This window comes from Anoplophora glabripennis, unplaced genomic scaffold (assembly GCF_000390285.2).
Source record: "Anoplophora glabripennis isolate ALB-LARVAE unplaced genomic scaffold, Agla_2.0 scaffold5, whole genome shotgun sequence".
NCBI classification, from domain to species: Eukaryota; Metazoa; Arthropoda; class Insecta; order Coleoptera; family Cerambycidae; genus Anoplophora; species Anoplophora glabripennis.
The window spans coordinates 1,225,763-1,243,781 of NW_019416525.1; the positions used below are offsets into that span (position 1 = coordinate 1,225,763).

At 34.3% G+C, this 18,019-nt stretch overlaps 1 protein-coding gene across 9 annotated transcripts in view; it reads right to left on the reverse strand.

The window, feature by feature from the left end:
* Positions 1-1,548: 1,548 nt before the first annotated feature.
* LOC108907463 (myocyte-specific enhancer factor 2) overlaps positions 1,549-18,019 on the reverse strand; it is a 47,665-nt gene continuing 31,194 nt past the window's right edge. For 3 of the 9 annotated variants that reach the window (XM_018711156.2, XM_018711155.2, XM_018711157.1), the window contains 5 exons: positions 6,681-6,857; positions 5,867-6,070; positions 5,395-5,553; positions 4,950-5,315; positions 1,549-4,300 (listed from right to left, as the gene is read on the reverse strand). In XM_018711156.2, coding sequence (XP_018566672.1) covers positions 3,776-4,300; positions 4,950-5,315; positions 5,395-5,553; positions 5,867-6,070; positions 6,681-6,734 — 1,308 coding nt within the window. In that variant the 5' untranslated portion in view covers positions 6,735-6,857 and the 3' untranslated portion in view covers positions 1,549-3,775. Of the gene's footprint in view, positions 4,301-4,949; positions 5,316-5,394; positions 5,554-5,866; positions 6,071-6,680; positions 6,858-8,864; positions 9,072-13,531; positions 13,628-18,019 lie in introns of those variants that run through there. The other 6 variants (XM_018711160.2, XM_018711159.1, XM_018711163.2 and 3 more) reach the window with 6 other exon arrangements.

The window sequence follows — 18,019 nt, forward strand, 5'->3', positions numbered from 1 at the left end:
GTAAATATTTATTGGATAATCAAAAAAAGAGTAAATACTCGTATAATCAATGACTTGAATATTTTTACACAATATGTTGAAATCAGTTGCTATTATCGTAAGTTGCAATCGCATTTCAAATTGTACATTAAGCGCATTGCATTTTTGGCTGTCGCGGAACCCCCAGAGGTAGCGGGGAAGGCCAGGGTTCCGCGGAACACAGTTTGAATACCGCTGTACTATATGAACATTATTAGGACATCTGTAAATTAATCTTTAGATTAACAATGTTCACAACCGAAATATTAATAGAATTTTGTTATAGCAAAAACTAGCTCCGTTTTATTTTTTACTCAGATAACAGTTAGTTTTGGTCTGTACAAATTGACAATAATATCACAGAAGAACAAAGTACACATAACGCAAATTTAAAAAAATATATACTTTTAACCCGTTACAATATCCATATGTTGCCCGATTCAGTTAGTAATTTTATCATTAAAACTTAAATATATTTTACATCGTGGAATGGTTTTTAACCGCGCAGACGTTTCGATGCTGTCGCACCTTTTTAAATTTTGAAATAAGAAGAAAAAGTTGTTGACTGAATCAGAGGCAGAATTAATAAAACTCAAAAATATTTTGGCAACTAGTCGCTGAAAAACAAATTACATTTAAACATTTTTGTACCTCAATTTGAACAAAACCAGCAATTTAGGATTTTTTATAACTGCTTAAAACTAAATAGAAATTGGTTGTAATAAAATACCAGCCGATGGAAAAAATATAATTTTAAAAGCAGAAACAAAATCCTGTAACTTCTAGTCACAAGGTAGAATAGATTAATCGTAATAGCACTGCTGCCACAAGACCGTTTCAAAAATTGCAATGTAATTAAATAAGTATGCATGTTGGAATAATTCTTACAAAATAACAAATTCAACATGTATGAAAAACAAACAAATAGCATTTATTAGACAAATAAGTTCAACAAATTTTAAATACAAATAAAATAAATTTAGAAATCAAATGGTCTCATAGAAAACAAGTGTATAACCGTAAATACATAATTTAAGTAATTTCTAAAAACATTTACTTTTATATATTTATTTATTTCTAATGAAACAGACACGCCAAGAATGAATGAAGATGAACGTTTTAATATTTAATATAATGTAATATAACACCGTGTACTTTATAAAAAAAAAAAAATATGAGAATGTCAGTGTCACATTTACAACATCGGGAACTAATGTCAAGGTATGATATCATCAATATAATGTGCAACATTGTTTTACAATGAAAATTACATGCACGTAACATGCGACTATGTTTCCTGAAAATATCATGCACTGTTAGTCACTTGTTTTTATGACATTTTGGCACAAACGACACTAGATAAACAATCAATGACCTCTACAGCAGTATTTTTTTATATATATATATTAGTGCTAAATTACGGGATTGATCAAACTATACTTCAGATGCCAAATATACGAATTTAACTAAGCTTTATAAACTAGATATTATATATTGGGCAACTGATGTATAAGAAAATATACACAAAACATTGTAACAAACAATTTTATTTGGTTTAAATTCAATACATCATAGATAAATAAATGACAGATTAATATTGCACATGATTGAAAAAATGCCTTTGTCAAATGGACGCGATTGCCGGGAATCATATTAAAATTAATGTGTGCAAATGATACAGCTAACATTAAGATTGGCTTGCTACAACAAAATATGACTATATATACATGATGTAGCTGGGTATTCGTCCATTTAAAATTAAGGCGACAAATGTACCGCTTAATATTAATAACTAAATAAGAGCGTCAACCGATATGTGAATAATAAAAAAAAAAAACAATGTCAATAAAAACAATTAATACATTGACAATGAATAACTTCATCGGGAACATAGAAAAAGCGATAACAGTAGTGCAGTGACACGGAAGCCATTGAGAGACATCGGAAAGGATTCTGAGGGTAAAGAAGGCACAAGCAGCGGTAACCAGACTGGTTAGCAACGAAATGCCATCCAGCAAAATTGTGTGTAGAATGGCGCAATACCCTGTGAATAGTTGACAAAAGTTATCCCAAACTACAACTTACAGCTCTTGCGCAATCAACCACGCAGTTAGCACCAATCATTAAATTAATTTTCAACAGTAAATAAATCTCAACTTTATAATGTACTCGCACAATTCGTCAACTTCAAATTTATAACAGGCAATAGAGCATTTCTCTTTGTTAATAACAGACAAAAAAATACTTCTAATTGTAACTTCTTACCAATCTAATTTCCAATAAAATTAAAAAATCTTATCTGTTTGCAGAGATAGATATCAACGATTAAAAAAAATTTTTCGCAAGAGGAAGAAAAAGTTACAAGCAGAATTAAAATTATTTAAAAGTTATCACAGATTACATTATCAGAAACTAGTGGTTTATTGTTAAAATATCCTCGTTGAAGGACATAAATAGTTTAACGAATATTCATCCTTATTTTCAGAGCGATGAGAGTTGTAGTTTAGAGATATTACCGCAGGCTTTTGAACATCAGATATGAACATTGAAGATGACTATAAAGCCATAAAATGATGTACTACACGAATAGATACGTACATACTGTCGAGGCACTGTGAGTAAGGCAATCCTACAGTAGTTCAGTGGAGATAGGGTCATCCGCGATTGCGGTATGCAGGTACGCGCACGCGGGAACACGGGGAAGCCTAAGAGGCCCCCCCGATATATAATAAATTTTTAAACTATGTGCAAGGTTTGTGCACACAACAGTATTAAAATATATGTATGTATATATAATAAAATTTATAATTTATATTTATTTATATAATTTACTTTGTGTAGGTCAATATACAGAATAGATGTACTCTGAAATCACAAACAAATTGAAAAGGCTACAGCAATGAACACTCTAGGTTCCTTGGGGAAGCAGTACTTTACATACATAACATTGACGGGTGAACCTGTGGCACCTCCGTTAACAGCCAGTGACAGAGTACATTCGATCAGGTTTGGGGAAAGCACCAATACGACACGATACATTACGATGATGATACATAACAAGAAAAGTGTCCTGCATAGTTCAATATGTTAGTGGCTGCATCCTCGCTAAAGTAACAAGTGTACATTTTTAAACAATATGCTATTTCTCTAAAAACATTTATAAAAAAGACACTAATAATTACATGAAAATAATGGCACTATATATAATGTATATAATAATTTTATATATACGTATATATATGCATATACTTATATATATGTATATACATGCATATACATATATATATGTATATATATATATAATTTTCTTTTACGATGAGAACAAAATGTTGGCGTCTGCACATATACGTATAAACGGTGAAAATATGTTTATATATATGTAGATATATATATACTCAATTTTATACGTATAAAGATACGTATACATATATTTATGCTTTGAACCACTCACCACACTGCTCGTTCCAATAAAAATCTTGTTTCTCTCTCTCTCTCTCTTTCTCTCTACAAAAATCATCTCTTCACTTGTAAATGACTATTAATTGTTAAAGTATTCAGTTCGTATTAAATAATTGCTCTACTAAACTTGTAGTTTATCACATGGATGACAATTGGCAATTAAAACAGAAAACACGTTTAGTACTCATCCACACGTTATCACTATGGCACTTAAGTGTCCTGTGCAGGTGTAGGTCACGACGGCTGAAGGCGAAGTCACCTCTGCAAAGGTAAAAAAACCATTCTCGCCCTAACTACTCTAGGACGGCCAATCTGTTAGTCTAGCCCGTTTATGCATCTGTACAGTATCATACTCGGAGCCACTGCTAGCTGGCCCTGTCGGCGATGGCAGGTTTGTGGGCGTGACGCTTCCTGGAGTCGGGGTGATTTGGCCCGCTGAACTAGGCCTTGGGTGGTGACTGTGCGTCAAGTTCAGGCTTTGAACGTGCGAATGGTGGACGGCTGTACTCAAATGGGGGTGGTGCTCTCTGGGTGGCGAGATCGGTTCACTTTTTATCTTCACTGGAAGTGGCGATGACGATGTGGGCGGTGGAGTGCTGCTGGATACTGCTAAGTGCGGCAGGCAGTTGCTATTGTGCGACAGGGAGGTTGAAATCTGGTGGCCGCTCCACGACATCGGAGCTAGTCCCATGTCAGATCCAATACTGAAGTCCTGCGCCCCGAATGAAGTCAACGCTCCGGGATAGTTTGCCAGACCTGGGGTCTGCAACGCCACAACGGGTGTGTTAAGAGTCGATTGGGTTCGATTATGCTGCAACAAAAACTGCTTTGACGTAAAACTACTACGCTTCAACAGATCAAATCTCACTACACGATTTAACGAAAAAGATCATAAAATACTTTCACTAATGTTCCCTACCGATTATTTTTATTATATCTGCACCACCTATTGCTAAGTACCGCAGATATAAGGAAAATTAAAAAACTGTTTATGTTTGTCAAATAAAAAAAATAATCAACACCATTAATTTGCCTAACTCAAGTCCATCTAACAATTCTCGAGAGTTGAACAACCTAATAAAAGGTGGGACATCATATCTAACTCTGAAATTTCTCGCTCAATACGGAAGTGTGCTACTTTTATCATTTATTTCATGTTTTAAAAAATTTCACCAATGTATAACCACCGTAATAAAATTTTTTCGAATGTTTGATGTGACAAACAATTTGTCATTTAGAGTAGGATATTTTTGACAAAAATTCAGTCGTTTGTTAAATGTGAATTAGTGCATTAACACTACTTTAACTTGTAAAAGAAAAAATCTCTTTAACCTTCTCCAAAAAATAGCGCACATGCCTCAGTTTGAAGGTCATCCAACTCTCCGGCATTCTTAGGCAGAGTTTATTGTGGAAACTGTGTAGTTTAAATTTATGATCCCAAATAAATGTCTTAAATCCACCTTTATACTCACTTCTGTATAAGAAACTTCATCTGTGGTGATGTTTGGCCCCAGAGGTGTGGGTATGACTACTCTTAAATTAGATCGTGGTCCGGGAGAATGTTGTTTGGGATGCTGTTTGGAGGAACTTAATCCTGGTCCTGGACTAGGTCCGGGAGAAGGCGAACCACCCATCGGGGACGCTGAATTTGGATATCCGTTACTCATTTCTAACATCGCACCGCTCGGATAAACAGAATCTGTTTCAGAAGAAGAGGGTCTAGGACTAATACTAGTGTGTGCCATTTGCGGACTAGACTGAAGAAGACCGGATTCGCCATAGCTTATGTTCACTGGTACTGAGACAGGCTGGGAGTAATTCGAAGAGCTCATGCTAACCTGAAATATAAAATTTCCCGTGTAATCGTTGCGAGTATTCAAGTGTAGTTTCACATTGTAAAAATGGAGGAATTATTACCCTTTGTCCGTTGATCTGATTCCTTTGTAACATCATTTGGAAATCCTCGTCAATTTTGCTATACTTGGCCTCCGTGCGGGGTGTCAACTGGTACTCAGTTTCAGGTTCGGGACTATCTGGACTCATAACTCCGTTCTTATGCTCCTTCTTGTTAAGTGCCTGCAAGTGTCAGTGGACCAGCTCATGGAGTAAAGCCTCTAGGGTACATACACACACCACACGTTCTACCTCTACCACACAACTAGCAATCTAAGGTTAGGGGATCAGTACTGAAGCAACAACTCGTGTGAATAACAGGCAAATGCAGCAAATCGATAACTTAGTAAATAATAAGCATTAAACAAAAAAAAATTAAAAAAAAGGAAAATAAAAACAAACGTGTTAGGATCAATATTTATGTGTAATATTAGTTCACAGTTATCGTATTTGCATGAGCCAAGTATTTGGCAAGTTGCTGCTGGATTTGATGTACCTCGATAATATTTTTGTTGGTGAGTGACTCGTGGGGCTCGTTGTATTCCGTGTACTTGAGGAGAACTTTGTCCATGTCCGTGCTGGCATACTGGTAAAGCTTGTTGCTGCTGCTGAATATTATCAGAGCTATTTCGCAGTCACACAACACCGATAACTCGTATGCCTTTTTCATCACTCCAAATTTTCGCTTGTTGAAAGTCACCTGCAATTCAAATTTAAATTGCACGCGATCATTTTTTATGTACTAAAATGTATTTATTTCGGTAATGCCCTGAATGCTAACAAAACTACCCGGACTGTTTTGAATGAGCTTCCCAACATACCCGATATGTCATTTATTGGCTGCATTAAAAAAGTCGAGATTAACATACTCTGCAGTTTGGTAAGCTCATTCGAAAAAGCGTTTTGCTTCACATGATTGGTTCCTGGAACGACCTTGAACTAAGTCTGACTGATCAAGTGAAAACACACTTTAAAAGCAAATTTTGAAATCAAAATAAATTTTAACTCAAATATTAAGTTTATTGATTAACATTACATTATAAAATGTTTAATATAATTTTGTTACGTAAATATTTAAGTTTTGGAATATGTTGTGTTCATTTTTAGTAAATAGTCGCACTGAAACCACGCCGTATAGGCAACCAGACATGCATAAATACACGAATTTTAAATATGGCAAATAATTTGTTTGTTTTTCTTTCATTGCGACATCCGTTATTATTGTTTATTACATTAACACGATAAATTTATTATTACCTTTCACAGAACTTCGACTTTAAATTCGAAGAAACTAAATAAAAAATAATTACCTGCCGATTCCGTTCGTCGGTAATCCTGGATATTTGTATTTTCTTGCGACCCATGGCAGCAATTTTGAACCGCTAATTTGAAAACCCGTTGCGAGTTACAGTGTCGTATATCGCTCAAAGCGATAGGGGAAAGGTCGGTTTTGCTGAAGCGTTACGTCGTTGTCACTCCTGAATGATCTGCAACAATTTTTTCCATTAGATTTGCTAGAGATACCTGGCTATTAAATCAGTTTGGCGCTTTAACTATCAGTAAACAACAATACATACATGGAAACATAACTTTATTGGAGCAGTGAATAAAATGATAGTAACATCGGTATACACGGAAAATTGTATGACATTTTAATTAAACAAAATTATTTAATGAAAAATCTTGATGGTATTTAGAACATGTACATAAATATATTATTTGATCGAGTTATTCGAAAAATGCGCGACAAAAATCATATTTCGTGACTTCTTGCATATACAAATAAGAAGTATAGAAATTAAATGCAGCTACAAGTGAGAGTTGGTTCCAGTGAACTTCTCGGAGAAGGAACACTGACCATCCCTTTGGAAATTTTATTTTATACGACGGTTTTGGGCTGACCCCTAGTTGTATTGATCTGGCCGGTCGGGCAGGCCCATTTTTCGAAATTTCCCCGGTCTGTGTCTATCTGATTTGAGCTGGTCATGCAGGAAACGGTGTAAATTGGAAGTAGCGACGGCAATTTGAAGAAAAACGGGGCACCCGCAAACATAGTGACCTGATTTTATACGAAGTATACCGACGATCGATCAGCAGGGCGTACAAGGCCGGCGCGTGGCCCTCCTACGTACAAGGGCGCTTTACCTGTATCGGAAGTGGGTAGAGGGTTTAATTGAACCTGCAACCTAACCCCATAATACGGCGTTCCTTCTACAATTACCAAGGCCCGCTGTAATTTATAAGGAATAGAATGACAAATACGGTTTAATTAAAAAAAAATAAAAACTAGTTTGCTTTTTTGCTAAAAACAATTTTTCAAAGAAAAAATAAATAAATAAATTTTATTTAAGTTAGCAAATGTAGTAAAAATGCTCTAAAAGCATTTGACGAGAATAAAAATCGATTTCCTTTTTGTTATAAATCTAAAAAATATATCTATTCCAAAAAAGGTTATTCGCATTAGGTATATACCGAAAATGGAGTATACTCTAAATTATTTATTAGTGACGTCTTCCGTTCATATCCAAACTTGCGCTAAGGTCCACGTAATTCGAGATGAAAAGTTATTCCCCGTTACATGTCCAAAATAAAAAGAACACTAATGTCAATGATCATCTTGTAATAACTTTTTCAAATGTTATGTTCAGTTCGAAAAAAATTGAAAATCAACAGAGCAATAATTTATGTCTAAACGTTCGTTGTTAAAAGCTATCGCAAATAATTTTAAATGGTTGGGTACAGTATTGCGCGAATTATACAAAATTGTATTTAATCTAACAATTTTTATCTAGGTGTACTTTCGTTACATAATTACGTTAGCGTATCATAAAAATCCGTGTATACCGTGTATTTATTTCTGTTAAAACCATATTATGTTGCTATTCAAGTTTCAGAATCCAAATAAATTATCCAAGACAGTTTGGGTTTTATTTAAACAAATTCCTTATCATATCTCTATAAAATCGCAAGACATAATCAAATTATTGAATTCTGTTAAAAATAGAATGCCTATACTATTTTTAAGAAGTCGATAAAAACCATTGTTACTAAATATAGTTACAAACATTGCACGTTGTTTGTTTTTAATTTAAAAATAGTAAAAGTAGCTATTTGTTGCCGCCTTATAAATTTATACGGATTTATTAATAAATTCCACACAGTTAAGTATAAAATGGAATGCTAAAATTAAAACCATTAAATAAAAAGTTAGCGACATCATGTTTTGAATGACGGATACGTTAATATAAAACTATTTAAAACAATCTAAGTGTGAAAATGAAGCTACTTGTGTCTAAGGAAAAATATCACAAGTAACCTAAAAATAAATTAAACAAATTCCTATAGGCCTTTAATTGAAAATGTTGACTCGGTTCTGTCGCGCAGAAGAGAACCTTTTTCTTAAAAGAATATTTTAGCATACATTTACTACCAGGGTTAAAAGTTAAAATAATTTGCATAGAGAGATAAGCCTGGAAAATATGCCGACGACTCACCTAACCGATCTAATATCCAATTCCAAACGAAAAAAACAAAACCCCTTCCAAACAAATCACAGCACTGTCCGAAAGAATTGAGCGTAAAGCGACGGAAATTCTGACAAAGTGTAGCGGTTACAGCGTACTAGTGAGGGGTACCAGTTACTCGGCACTCAGCAGCAAGCGAACACTACTGGGGAGGCACAGACGCGCACCACGCGTAGAATTACCCAAATAGCGACTCGTGCCAAGTTGAGATGATCCACCGATACCCGCCACCTCAGGACGCCCCGCATTGGTCGATACGCCGCCATGACGTCACGCGACGCGGCCAATCGCGGCCGCCGTCGGTATTTACGCCGTTCAAGTCAGCTGGCGCGGGTAACCAAGACGCGTGGGGTAAAGCCAACAGCATCACCATGCGTTGCCGCTTTCCGCGTCCCGGCACCTTTGCTGCCGGTGCCTAGGCAATGGCGCAGGCGAGGGGTCTCAAAATCGAAGAAAATCTCCACCCAGCACGTTTCGACCCCCTCGCAACCCGACGGAATGTTTGCAATGAAAAAATATCAAATATAAACCTACTGAAAATAATTTTTAGGGGATTAAAAAATCAGAAAAAAATTCAGTACTTCGGATTCGGAATTAGTTCACCTCGCAAACCGAAAGACTAACAAACCAACCAGCAAACATCTAAAGCCAGTTTTGATGACCGAGGACTCAAATTGTTCGTAAAAAATATAATTAAATAGAATAACCTGAATAAAAACCTGAGCAATATTTTAGTCTCTCAAAAAGCTAAAAAAATGTTTCCTCTGTTTACTGAGCATTTAAAAAGTATCGAAATTAACCATTGTGCCAAAAGTATCACACCTGGGTTATTTTTATTAAACTATTCTTGCAGAAATATCGCACTGAAAAACCTGAAACATAAAAAACAAAATCGCCACTATACAGGGTCGGAAAGTCCCCATGGTTCATCGGCCGTTACGTGAGAGCAATAAAGAAAGTCATAGAAATCCGTGCGATAGAGAAAGATGGCTATAATGAAGGCGTCTAATAGTCACCGCCCATTTCGCCTTTCCACAAATAAGATCCACTTCTTATTTCTCTATCGCACGGATTTCTATGACTTACTTTATCGCTCTCACGTAACGGGCGATGAACCATGGGGACTTTCCGACCCTGTATAGCGCACTTCAATTATAATGACGTTTCTATTTCAATTGGGTTTGATAAAAACGCTGCTATAAATTTTGATAAGGTTTCGAAAAATCAATTTTTCGAAACATTAACTAAAACTGAAGAACGTGAGTAAAGCGACATATATTTTTTACTGTTTGCTTTTTTAATAAAAATAACGCTTGACTGATATTTTTGACGCAAGGGTTGACTTGATTAATTTTTTCAAAAGAGGCACATTCTCAATAAACACAGGAAAAAATAAAAGTATGACACAAATAAATAATAATATGTAAAAAAACAATTTTAGCATTATTTTAGAAAGAAGAAATAATGAAAAGGTTCCTGTGATAAATCAAATTTTTTCTCACATATTTAGAAAACCCAAAATGTAAAAAATCAAGTAAAATTACTTCAAATTAATTAACCTGACAGGAAGGTTTCAGAAAATATATTATTGTTTTGGGCACGCTGTATGTATCTGTTTCTGATTTCTTATCACACGTATATTATCCGTTTTTATACAGTTAAATCACTTAATCCGTACTTTGCGAATTTGTATAAAGATAGTATCGCTACGTTGTTGTTTTATTAAACCTTTCAGTATCATACACACACACTCCTGATTCAATGATGTTGCGCAACCATTAAAAATGTTGAAAATTCCAACTTAGATTTATATTTAACATTCTATCAGACCATCGATTTTAGCTTTAGAAGGTGTAACTGTGTAACCAGCGTTTTGATTCACACTCCTACCATTCGAACTACTGTCTTGACGTCATATGCTCAGCCCTATGATTCTGTCATTAGTATTTAAACAAGTAGAAAGCAGCAATAGTTCATTTTTATTCATATTGAACGAGTTGTTAACAGTTAGAAATGATACGAATATATTTTACTGAAATGTAGGCATAGTTTTATTTGCATTAATTTTGCTACCCACTCGGTATCGCCCAAATAAAAGAAAATTATTAGGTGTAGCGGAGCGGAAAGCTTTAACAAAAAATAGTTCAAAAGTGAATTATCGGCATAAAAAGCTTTCAGTTGAGCTTTCAATATAATGAAGTTATTACCAGCTAATCAAAGTTCATTTTCAAAAAGCTTCAATAAATTGAATAAACGCCTACTTTTGACTTGGTAACACAAAAGTGCGTTGTTTTCTCGGAAAAGGAAACCTTTAACCTTGAACAGTAGCGCAACATATTTCGCAGTCATCGACAAATAAAAACCTCCGGACTATTGCTAATATCTGTCATTTAAATAAACGCATTTAAGATAAAAAAACTACAGAATTTGTTTGTTTCATTAGCTACAACCAACTACGGGGTAGAAAATTATTTAATTACATTACAGAATGAGGAAGGCTAATCAAAGTACATAAAGCTTAATTAGAATAGAATAAGTAATTTTAAAAACATCGAAATATTAGTACAAGTAGTATAAAAAGTACAAAGAGAAAGTATAAAATTCGAACATTTTAAAATACGTTTATTGGAAGTCTGTTTCATCCGAGCACCACTTTTTACCTTCAAATCTGTACAATATTAGCATTTCCAAATCGCTACGGTCCCTGCAATTCTTATTCGATGGTTTACCGTGTGTACAACAGGTCTACCGCATCATTCTGACATTGAGAATAATTTCCCTATTTCTACATGATAAAATCAAGTGACCATGGCCGTAGCCGCTGAATGGTTTAACGTCCAAAAGAGGAAGGGAAAAACAGTAGCACCAAGAATGTATCAAGAGTGGAACGACGATGAAAGTACTACCCGTAAAGGTGTTTCTAATGCGTCTACGCCTATGGTGTCCACTAAAAAACGCCATTCCAAAACGATTGTTTAATCATTAAGTAATTTATACGAGTTAACAAAACATAAAAAGTATTACATCACTTCGTCAGTAAGTCTAACAACAATTAGTATATAAAATATTAAATATCAATATGTACAAAATCACGGAAATAACTGTTATGTTTATAGTGTGCATTATTTTAACTGGCACTTATTTATGTTTTTACTGCTTCTAATGCATGTTTTTATGAATAATAAAGGAATCAAATTATTTACATAAGCGTTTATCAGAGGTATTTATTTTTCAGTTTTCTGACGCTCAATCGCACCCAGTGGTCAAAATTGATTCAAACGTCCATATGATGTGGGGAGAGAAATTTAACACGTCAATTCAACATGTCTACAAATTTTATTATACAGTAATTATTTCTATCGGGTTTCGAAGAGAGAAACAAAATTTTATCGTGAAATCCCGCTCAGCTTCGTTTGATTTAGTTTCAGCAATAAAATCGGAATTACTTCTATTTACACGCTTCAAACAACAAATATTGTTTCCACAGGAATTCCTAAATATTAACCAGTTCGAACGCTGCGTAAACAATTTTATTTTAGTATAACCAACAGGTGCAATTGATACTGCAAAGGAGTTACATAAAACTACTTTTGTACTGCGGTTTCACCGAACTGAATCCTTCAATATGCAAGGAAGAAAATAATGTGGAAGAAAAACTATTCCCCTTTTCTTAAATAGGAACATCATCACTTCTCATAGAATGTTAATGTTTACGTATCTCTAAAGTTAAACGTAAATTAGATAAGTTCGAAGGACTTTTTCGGTGCTCCTATAGGAAAACATCAAACCTCCATTCTCGAGTTTGTTAGTACGACACGCCATAGAGTATTCCGTGAATCTTTGGGACTTTGCCAAGGAAAAATACTATATATTATTACAGTAGAAAGCTTGAACTGGCCAATTCTAAGCTGCGCGAACAAAGAATCAAGGTTTCCGACGAATTCTAACGGTTGCTAACCATCTAAAGAGCACATCATCTTTTCCCGGGAAATTACTGCGTTTTCTCAATCACTTTTCACACTTATAGTAATGTATACATTTGATAAATTAAAGGAAATGACGTTACCGTAATTTCGGTCAAACTGGTGTATTTTTTGAAGAACGTTACTTTGGTAATGAATAAAACCACAATTATTTTCTAGCAAATGTTGCTTGTAATTAGTCAATTCAGTCAAAAACTATAAATCTTGAGAATATAATTGGTACCAGGAAAAATAGTCATCATTTACTATGCAAAATTCCAATGTTAAAATGAAAGTACGGGAAAGACGCATAGCAACAAAAAGAATATCCCAGTATGCTAGCCTAGCAATAAAAACCTAGGCATTATTTTGAGACTGCTTTATAATTCAATTTTATAAAGTATCACTACTGTATTACTAGATCTTCTGTTACCTGCTTATCAAATTAAAGAAAGCTATCAGATAAAACTGATACAGAGGGAATTGTTATTCGTTCGAACCAACAATACACATCTCGTAGCTGTGGTGCTTGTAATATCGATTTTAGTGGACGTTAACGTATTCTTTTGTAATGCAAAAAAAAAATAAGAATTTCCCCGCATATGCATTTATGTGCAATAAATACGAAGTTTTTTATCGGCGTACATTTTTACTACATAATGTTAACAGTCTTACCTACAAGTGCCGTAAGGTCGTACGAATTTTGTGACTGTCTGCTTAATGTTGCCACAACATAGCACTACAGCTACCACACATAGAGTCCCCCCGAAACTGTTAAATGTACGTTTAAAAAAAACATTGTACTGAACAATACCAAAAAAATAATATACTACTTATGATTTCACAGATAAGATTACGTCACGTATCTCAACTACATAAAAATGCAAAGTGTGATAAGGAAATAACTTTCTTATCGTACAGAATTGGTTTAGCTTGCTTAAATTTCAAAAAAAATCGCCAGCTTAACTTTATTTTGGATAAAATATGTATCATGCCGGACTTAACAATTCTCGAATAAGGTTGTTCGAGGATTTGCAGAACCGCATTATATATACACAATTTTACTCGCATAAAAAATATTGATGGCTACCAATTTTAATTTTAATATTTATGAAAAATTATATTTAAACAAAAATTTTCGTAAACAATTTTGTAAATTTTTGAACCAGTTGGTTCTCTAGCGATTTATAAACTGTCATAAGGCTTTGGAACTAAATAAACATTTGCATTTAAATGTTGATAACAAAATAAACAACTTTAATTACGGCCATAAAAAAATTAGAGTTTATTAAAAATGCGAGAAAGTTCCCACAAATTTCACATGTTGCGAACTCGCACCACAAAATTTCAAAAAAATATATACGATTATAAATAGTCGTTTTTGATCTTGAACTTGAATGCACTGCACATCACTTATCTTTTACATATTATAAACAATAATAAAACCCTGCACAAATTTATGAATGGCGATTAATCGAATGATGAACACCTACTTTATCCCTAGCGGAATTCTAATATGCATAACCGATTTCTCCAGAGACCGTACAATTTACTGAAAATTTTTGGACAACTCTTTACAAGTCGTAAGTCACTTCAACATGACCCAAATATCGACAGTAGCTGCAAATTACAGAAACGCACGCTTCTATTAATTTATTTAATGAAATATTACGTTTATTATTTGCTACTATTTCTTACGTGACTTCAAACGTCGCCTTACACACAGCCGTTAGCCCCACTCGCTTGTTCTAATAAATACTTTGGGCTATTTCGTGTCATATTGAATTTCAAACACATTTTTGAAAAAAATGTCTACGGCTTAGTTGCTTTCAAACGAAATGTCTACTACAAACGGAACGCAACATTATTTCTACTTGACTTTAATACACATAATATTTGCATTTATTTTGTACACCGCCCTCAAGATCTAGCAGGAATTGTTACCAAAACAGAGCAGTTGCCTACAATGATACTACTACCTGGTTTGTATCAGAAAAATGTCACTGGTAAGTCCAAAACTGTTTTTTTTTCCCAGAAAATTTGGAATTCTAACCGCTATAAGACCTTTTTAGTAGTGACGATACGCAAATAATAGGCAAAAATGGCTTCTTTGTCAAATATCGCGATATTCGGACAATATTAGAAATATTTAAGAAGTTTCAAAACCCAAGTGATAGAATTTATATTTTTAACATAGAACAATATTGACTTTTATATAGTGATACTAATTAATAAACTAAAATTATATCAATGTTACTGAGCATGCGCATTTAATGCGATAATTTCATATAAGAGAAGTAGCCTCGCAACAGGATATGATTCAGGAAAGTTTGGTTATGCTTAAGAGTACGTCTATAATAAAACACAAGAAGAAAAAACACTCGATAAACACATTGACACAGTACAACAATAAGAAAAACAATAAAAATACTTAGTGGAACTAGAAAATGTCAAGATTAAACAAAACAAAAGAAAATACGCTAATGATGACATCGATAACATATCAACAAGATCTATGCCTTCTTTTATATGTTTTTTTGTAAGTTTTAAGCACATTTAAGTTCTTAAATACTTCCAAATCCTTGTAAAAATAAATTAATTTGAAGTTGTTCATTTTTATAGTATCTATGTAAATAGTACACAAAGGTCATATTCCGTCTGTACAATTTCAACTATGACAATTTGTTGCGGGTTGCCTAAATATGTGACGTCACACTAAAAGCGTCTATTTTAAAATATAACATTTTTATCTTATTTTAATTAAAAGAATGATTCACTTTCAGTTTCAGACAAAGCGGATAAAGACTGAATGTACAGAATGACCAAGATCAATTGCAGAGAATTAAAGAGTAGAATTTAAAAAAAAATCCATAAAATTTTAATCCAAGGAAATTTCCTTATACTTCTCTGATATTTCCAGATCTATAAAATTCCATAAAAATTCCAGGTTTTCTAGATTTCAAGAGCATGTTGCTTTGGCATCGGAAACATTATTGAAATTGTCACTATCGAAAATAAGAAGAAACAAATGAAAAAATTTTTCTTTGAACGAGATAACTCGGCGACAAATCATCGTACGAAGCTCTTGAATAGCTCAAATAGCGAGGATCAATCAAACTAAATGAGCTGACATGTGGGACTGCCAAAAAAAAAATGATTGAAGCCCGTGTGCCTTTCGAAAGGGAAGTAAAAAAATTAAAAAAATTTTCTGCTGGATTTCTTATGATTTCGTGGTCAATGACAAAAAATTTTGACTTTCAGATCCTGAAACTACACACGTCAAGCTTCAATTTGCTTGATTTTTTATTGCTCTGTGACCATTTTTCGCCTTTTAAAAACCACCTAAATGTTTTTTCCTCTCCTTTATTTTTTGTGACTTGTGTATTTGGAAAAACATTTTTTTTCCGGTTTTAATTTAATGTTATAAAAAATGATTAATTAAATCATTCTGCATGGTGTAAAATATTTTAACGCCCAAAAAAATGAGGGAGACCCTATTGTGCGACATATTTTTGTTTTTCTTTATCGGTCCGAGGCAGTGACATATAGATGAGTTCGAGGACTAATAGAAAAGGCATCTTCGCCGGATTTCCGTTAAGACGTGTTTACAGCTGTTTGCATACTGTTACGGGGTAAGTCCTCCCCCACAATCAGTTCACGTGGTGCTGGTCCTTAGCCCTATCTCCGTCGAGAAATGTTCTGCGGTAGACACGAAGTCATTGAACTGGATTAGGATATTTTACGTACCGAAACCGAATTCTTTCAGCCCTGCCAGTGAAAATTACCTTCGCCACGAGGCGAACGGTCGGCGTGAGACTGTTCGTTGGCAAGCAATCCGATCTCGACTTGTATCAGCTTCATCAACCGCCCTCGTATACCATTAATTGTACGCGATAATATAGAGAATTGAAAAATATATTTGATTTTCGTTCGTCAGTTGCGAAGAAAAGCACATAGTCAACAACCGTTCCCTTTCAGCGGGCAACGTTGTCGGCTCATCCAATTTCCGCAAAGGTTAGTTTTGTATAGAATCGAAACAGAGGTTGAATAGCAATCATTAATTTTGTTTACAAAATACCCAACACAAAAACGCTGAGAACCGATGTTGCCAAGAATTTGAGCAAGTAGCAATGTAGAGCTAATGATTTACGACAGTGGCGCGCTTGGAAATGTCTTTCGATCTGGTTTTGAATTTTTTTTTCTATTAATAAGGCGCGAAATTTGGAAAATTTACTTTACCTTATACACAAGGCTTGTTCCAAATTCCACCATTAACTTTGAGTTGGAAATAATCGTATTAGACGATCAAAGGGTACCTAGTTTGGAATTTTGCACTTAGCACAAAACGTACCGTACCCGATTTTCCTTTGTGGTTATAGCTGTTCTACGCAGACCTTACAAAAGCTTTCATGAGCAACACTACAACTCAATTTATAGGGTTTCCTAGATTATTGACATTACCGACTGAGGAATCACTAACAAAGTTTTACAAGTAATTAACTATAATCAAAGGGGGTCACTTAGGAACCAGCTGGATAGGATGCTTCCCCATATGTTTATATATTCTCATAATTACCTTTCTCCGCGGACAGTCAAATCGGGTTTACTTAAAAGTAATAATTTTCAAAAACAGAAAAAAATCTGATTACATGTATCTTAATTGCATTTAAATTGGACGAACAAAAAATTGATACGGTTCTGCTTCAAAACTCGATCCGCAGTCGTAGCGACCTCGACTTTATAACGCTTTATTATTTGGCGTTGTATTCTTCGCAGCACTATTGTTGCTAATTCCGCTAATAAGCTATGTTAGCGTCGGTATTTTCTGGGCTTTTCATATCGTCTAGTTAGCTTCGCGTTAATTCGTTTATCTATACCGGAATCGTCTACAGGGACACATCCAGGAAAGGAATGTAACTACCTTCCTATTAATTTAACGAACTAAATTCTATTGCACGCCAGATTTACAGTCTTTATCTCAAAACAGCATTTTTGTAAAAACACAGGAGACAGTTACTGAAAGATAGAACCAAAATAATCGTAGGATATTTTTTTAAATTCTCATATCGTAGAACAAAAATATGTCCCACCGTTTCGTTATCTGTTTTATTAACTAGTGACGATTGAGTGGTGATATGTGCAAGTTACAATACAGCTCTGAAG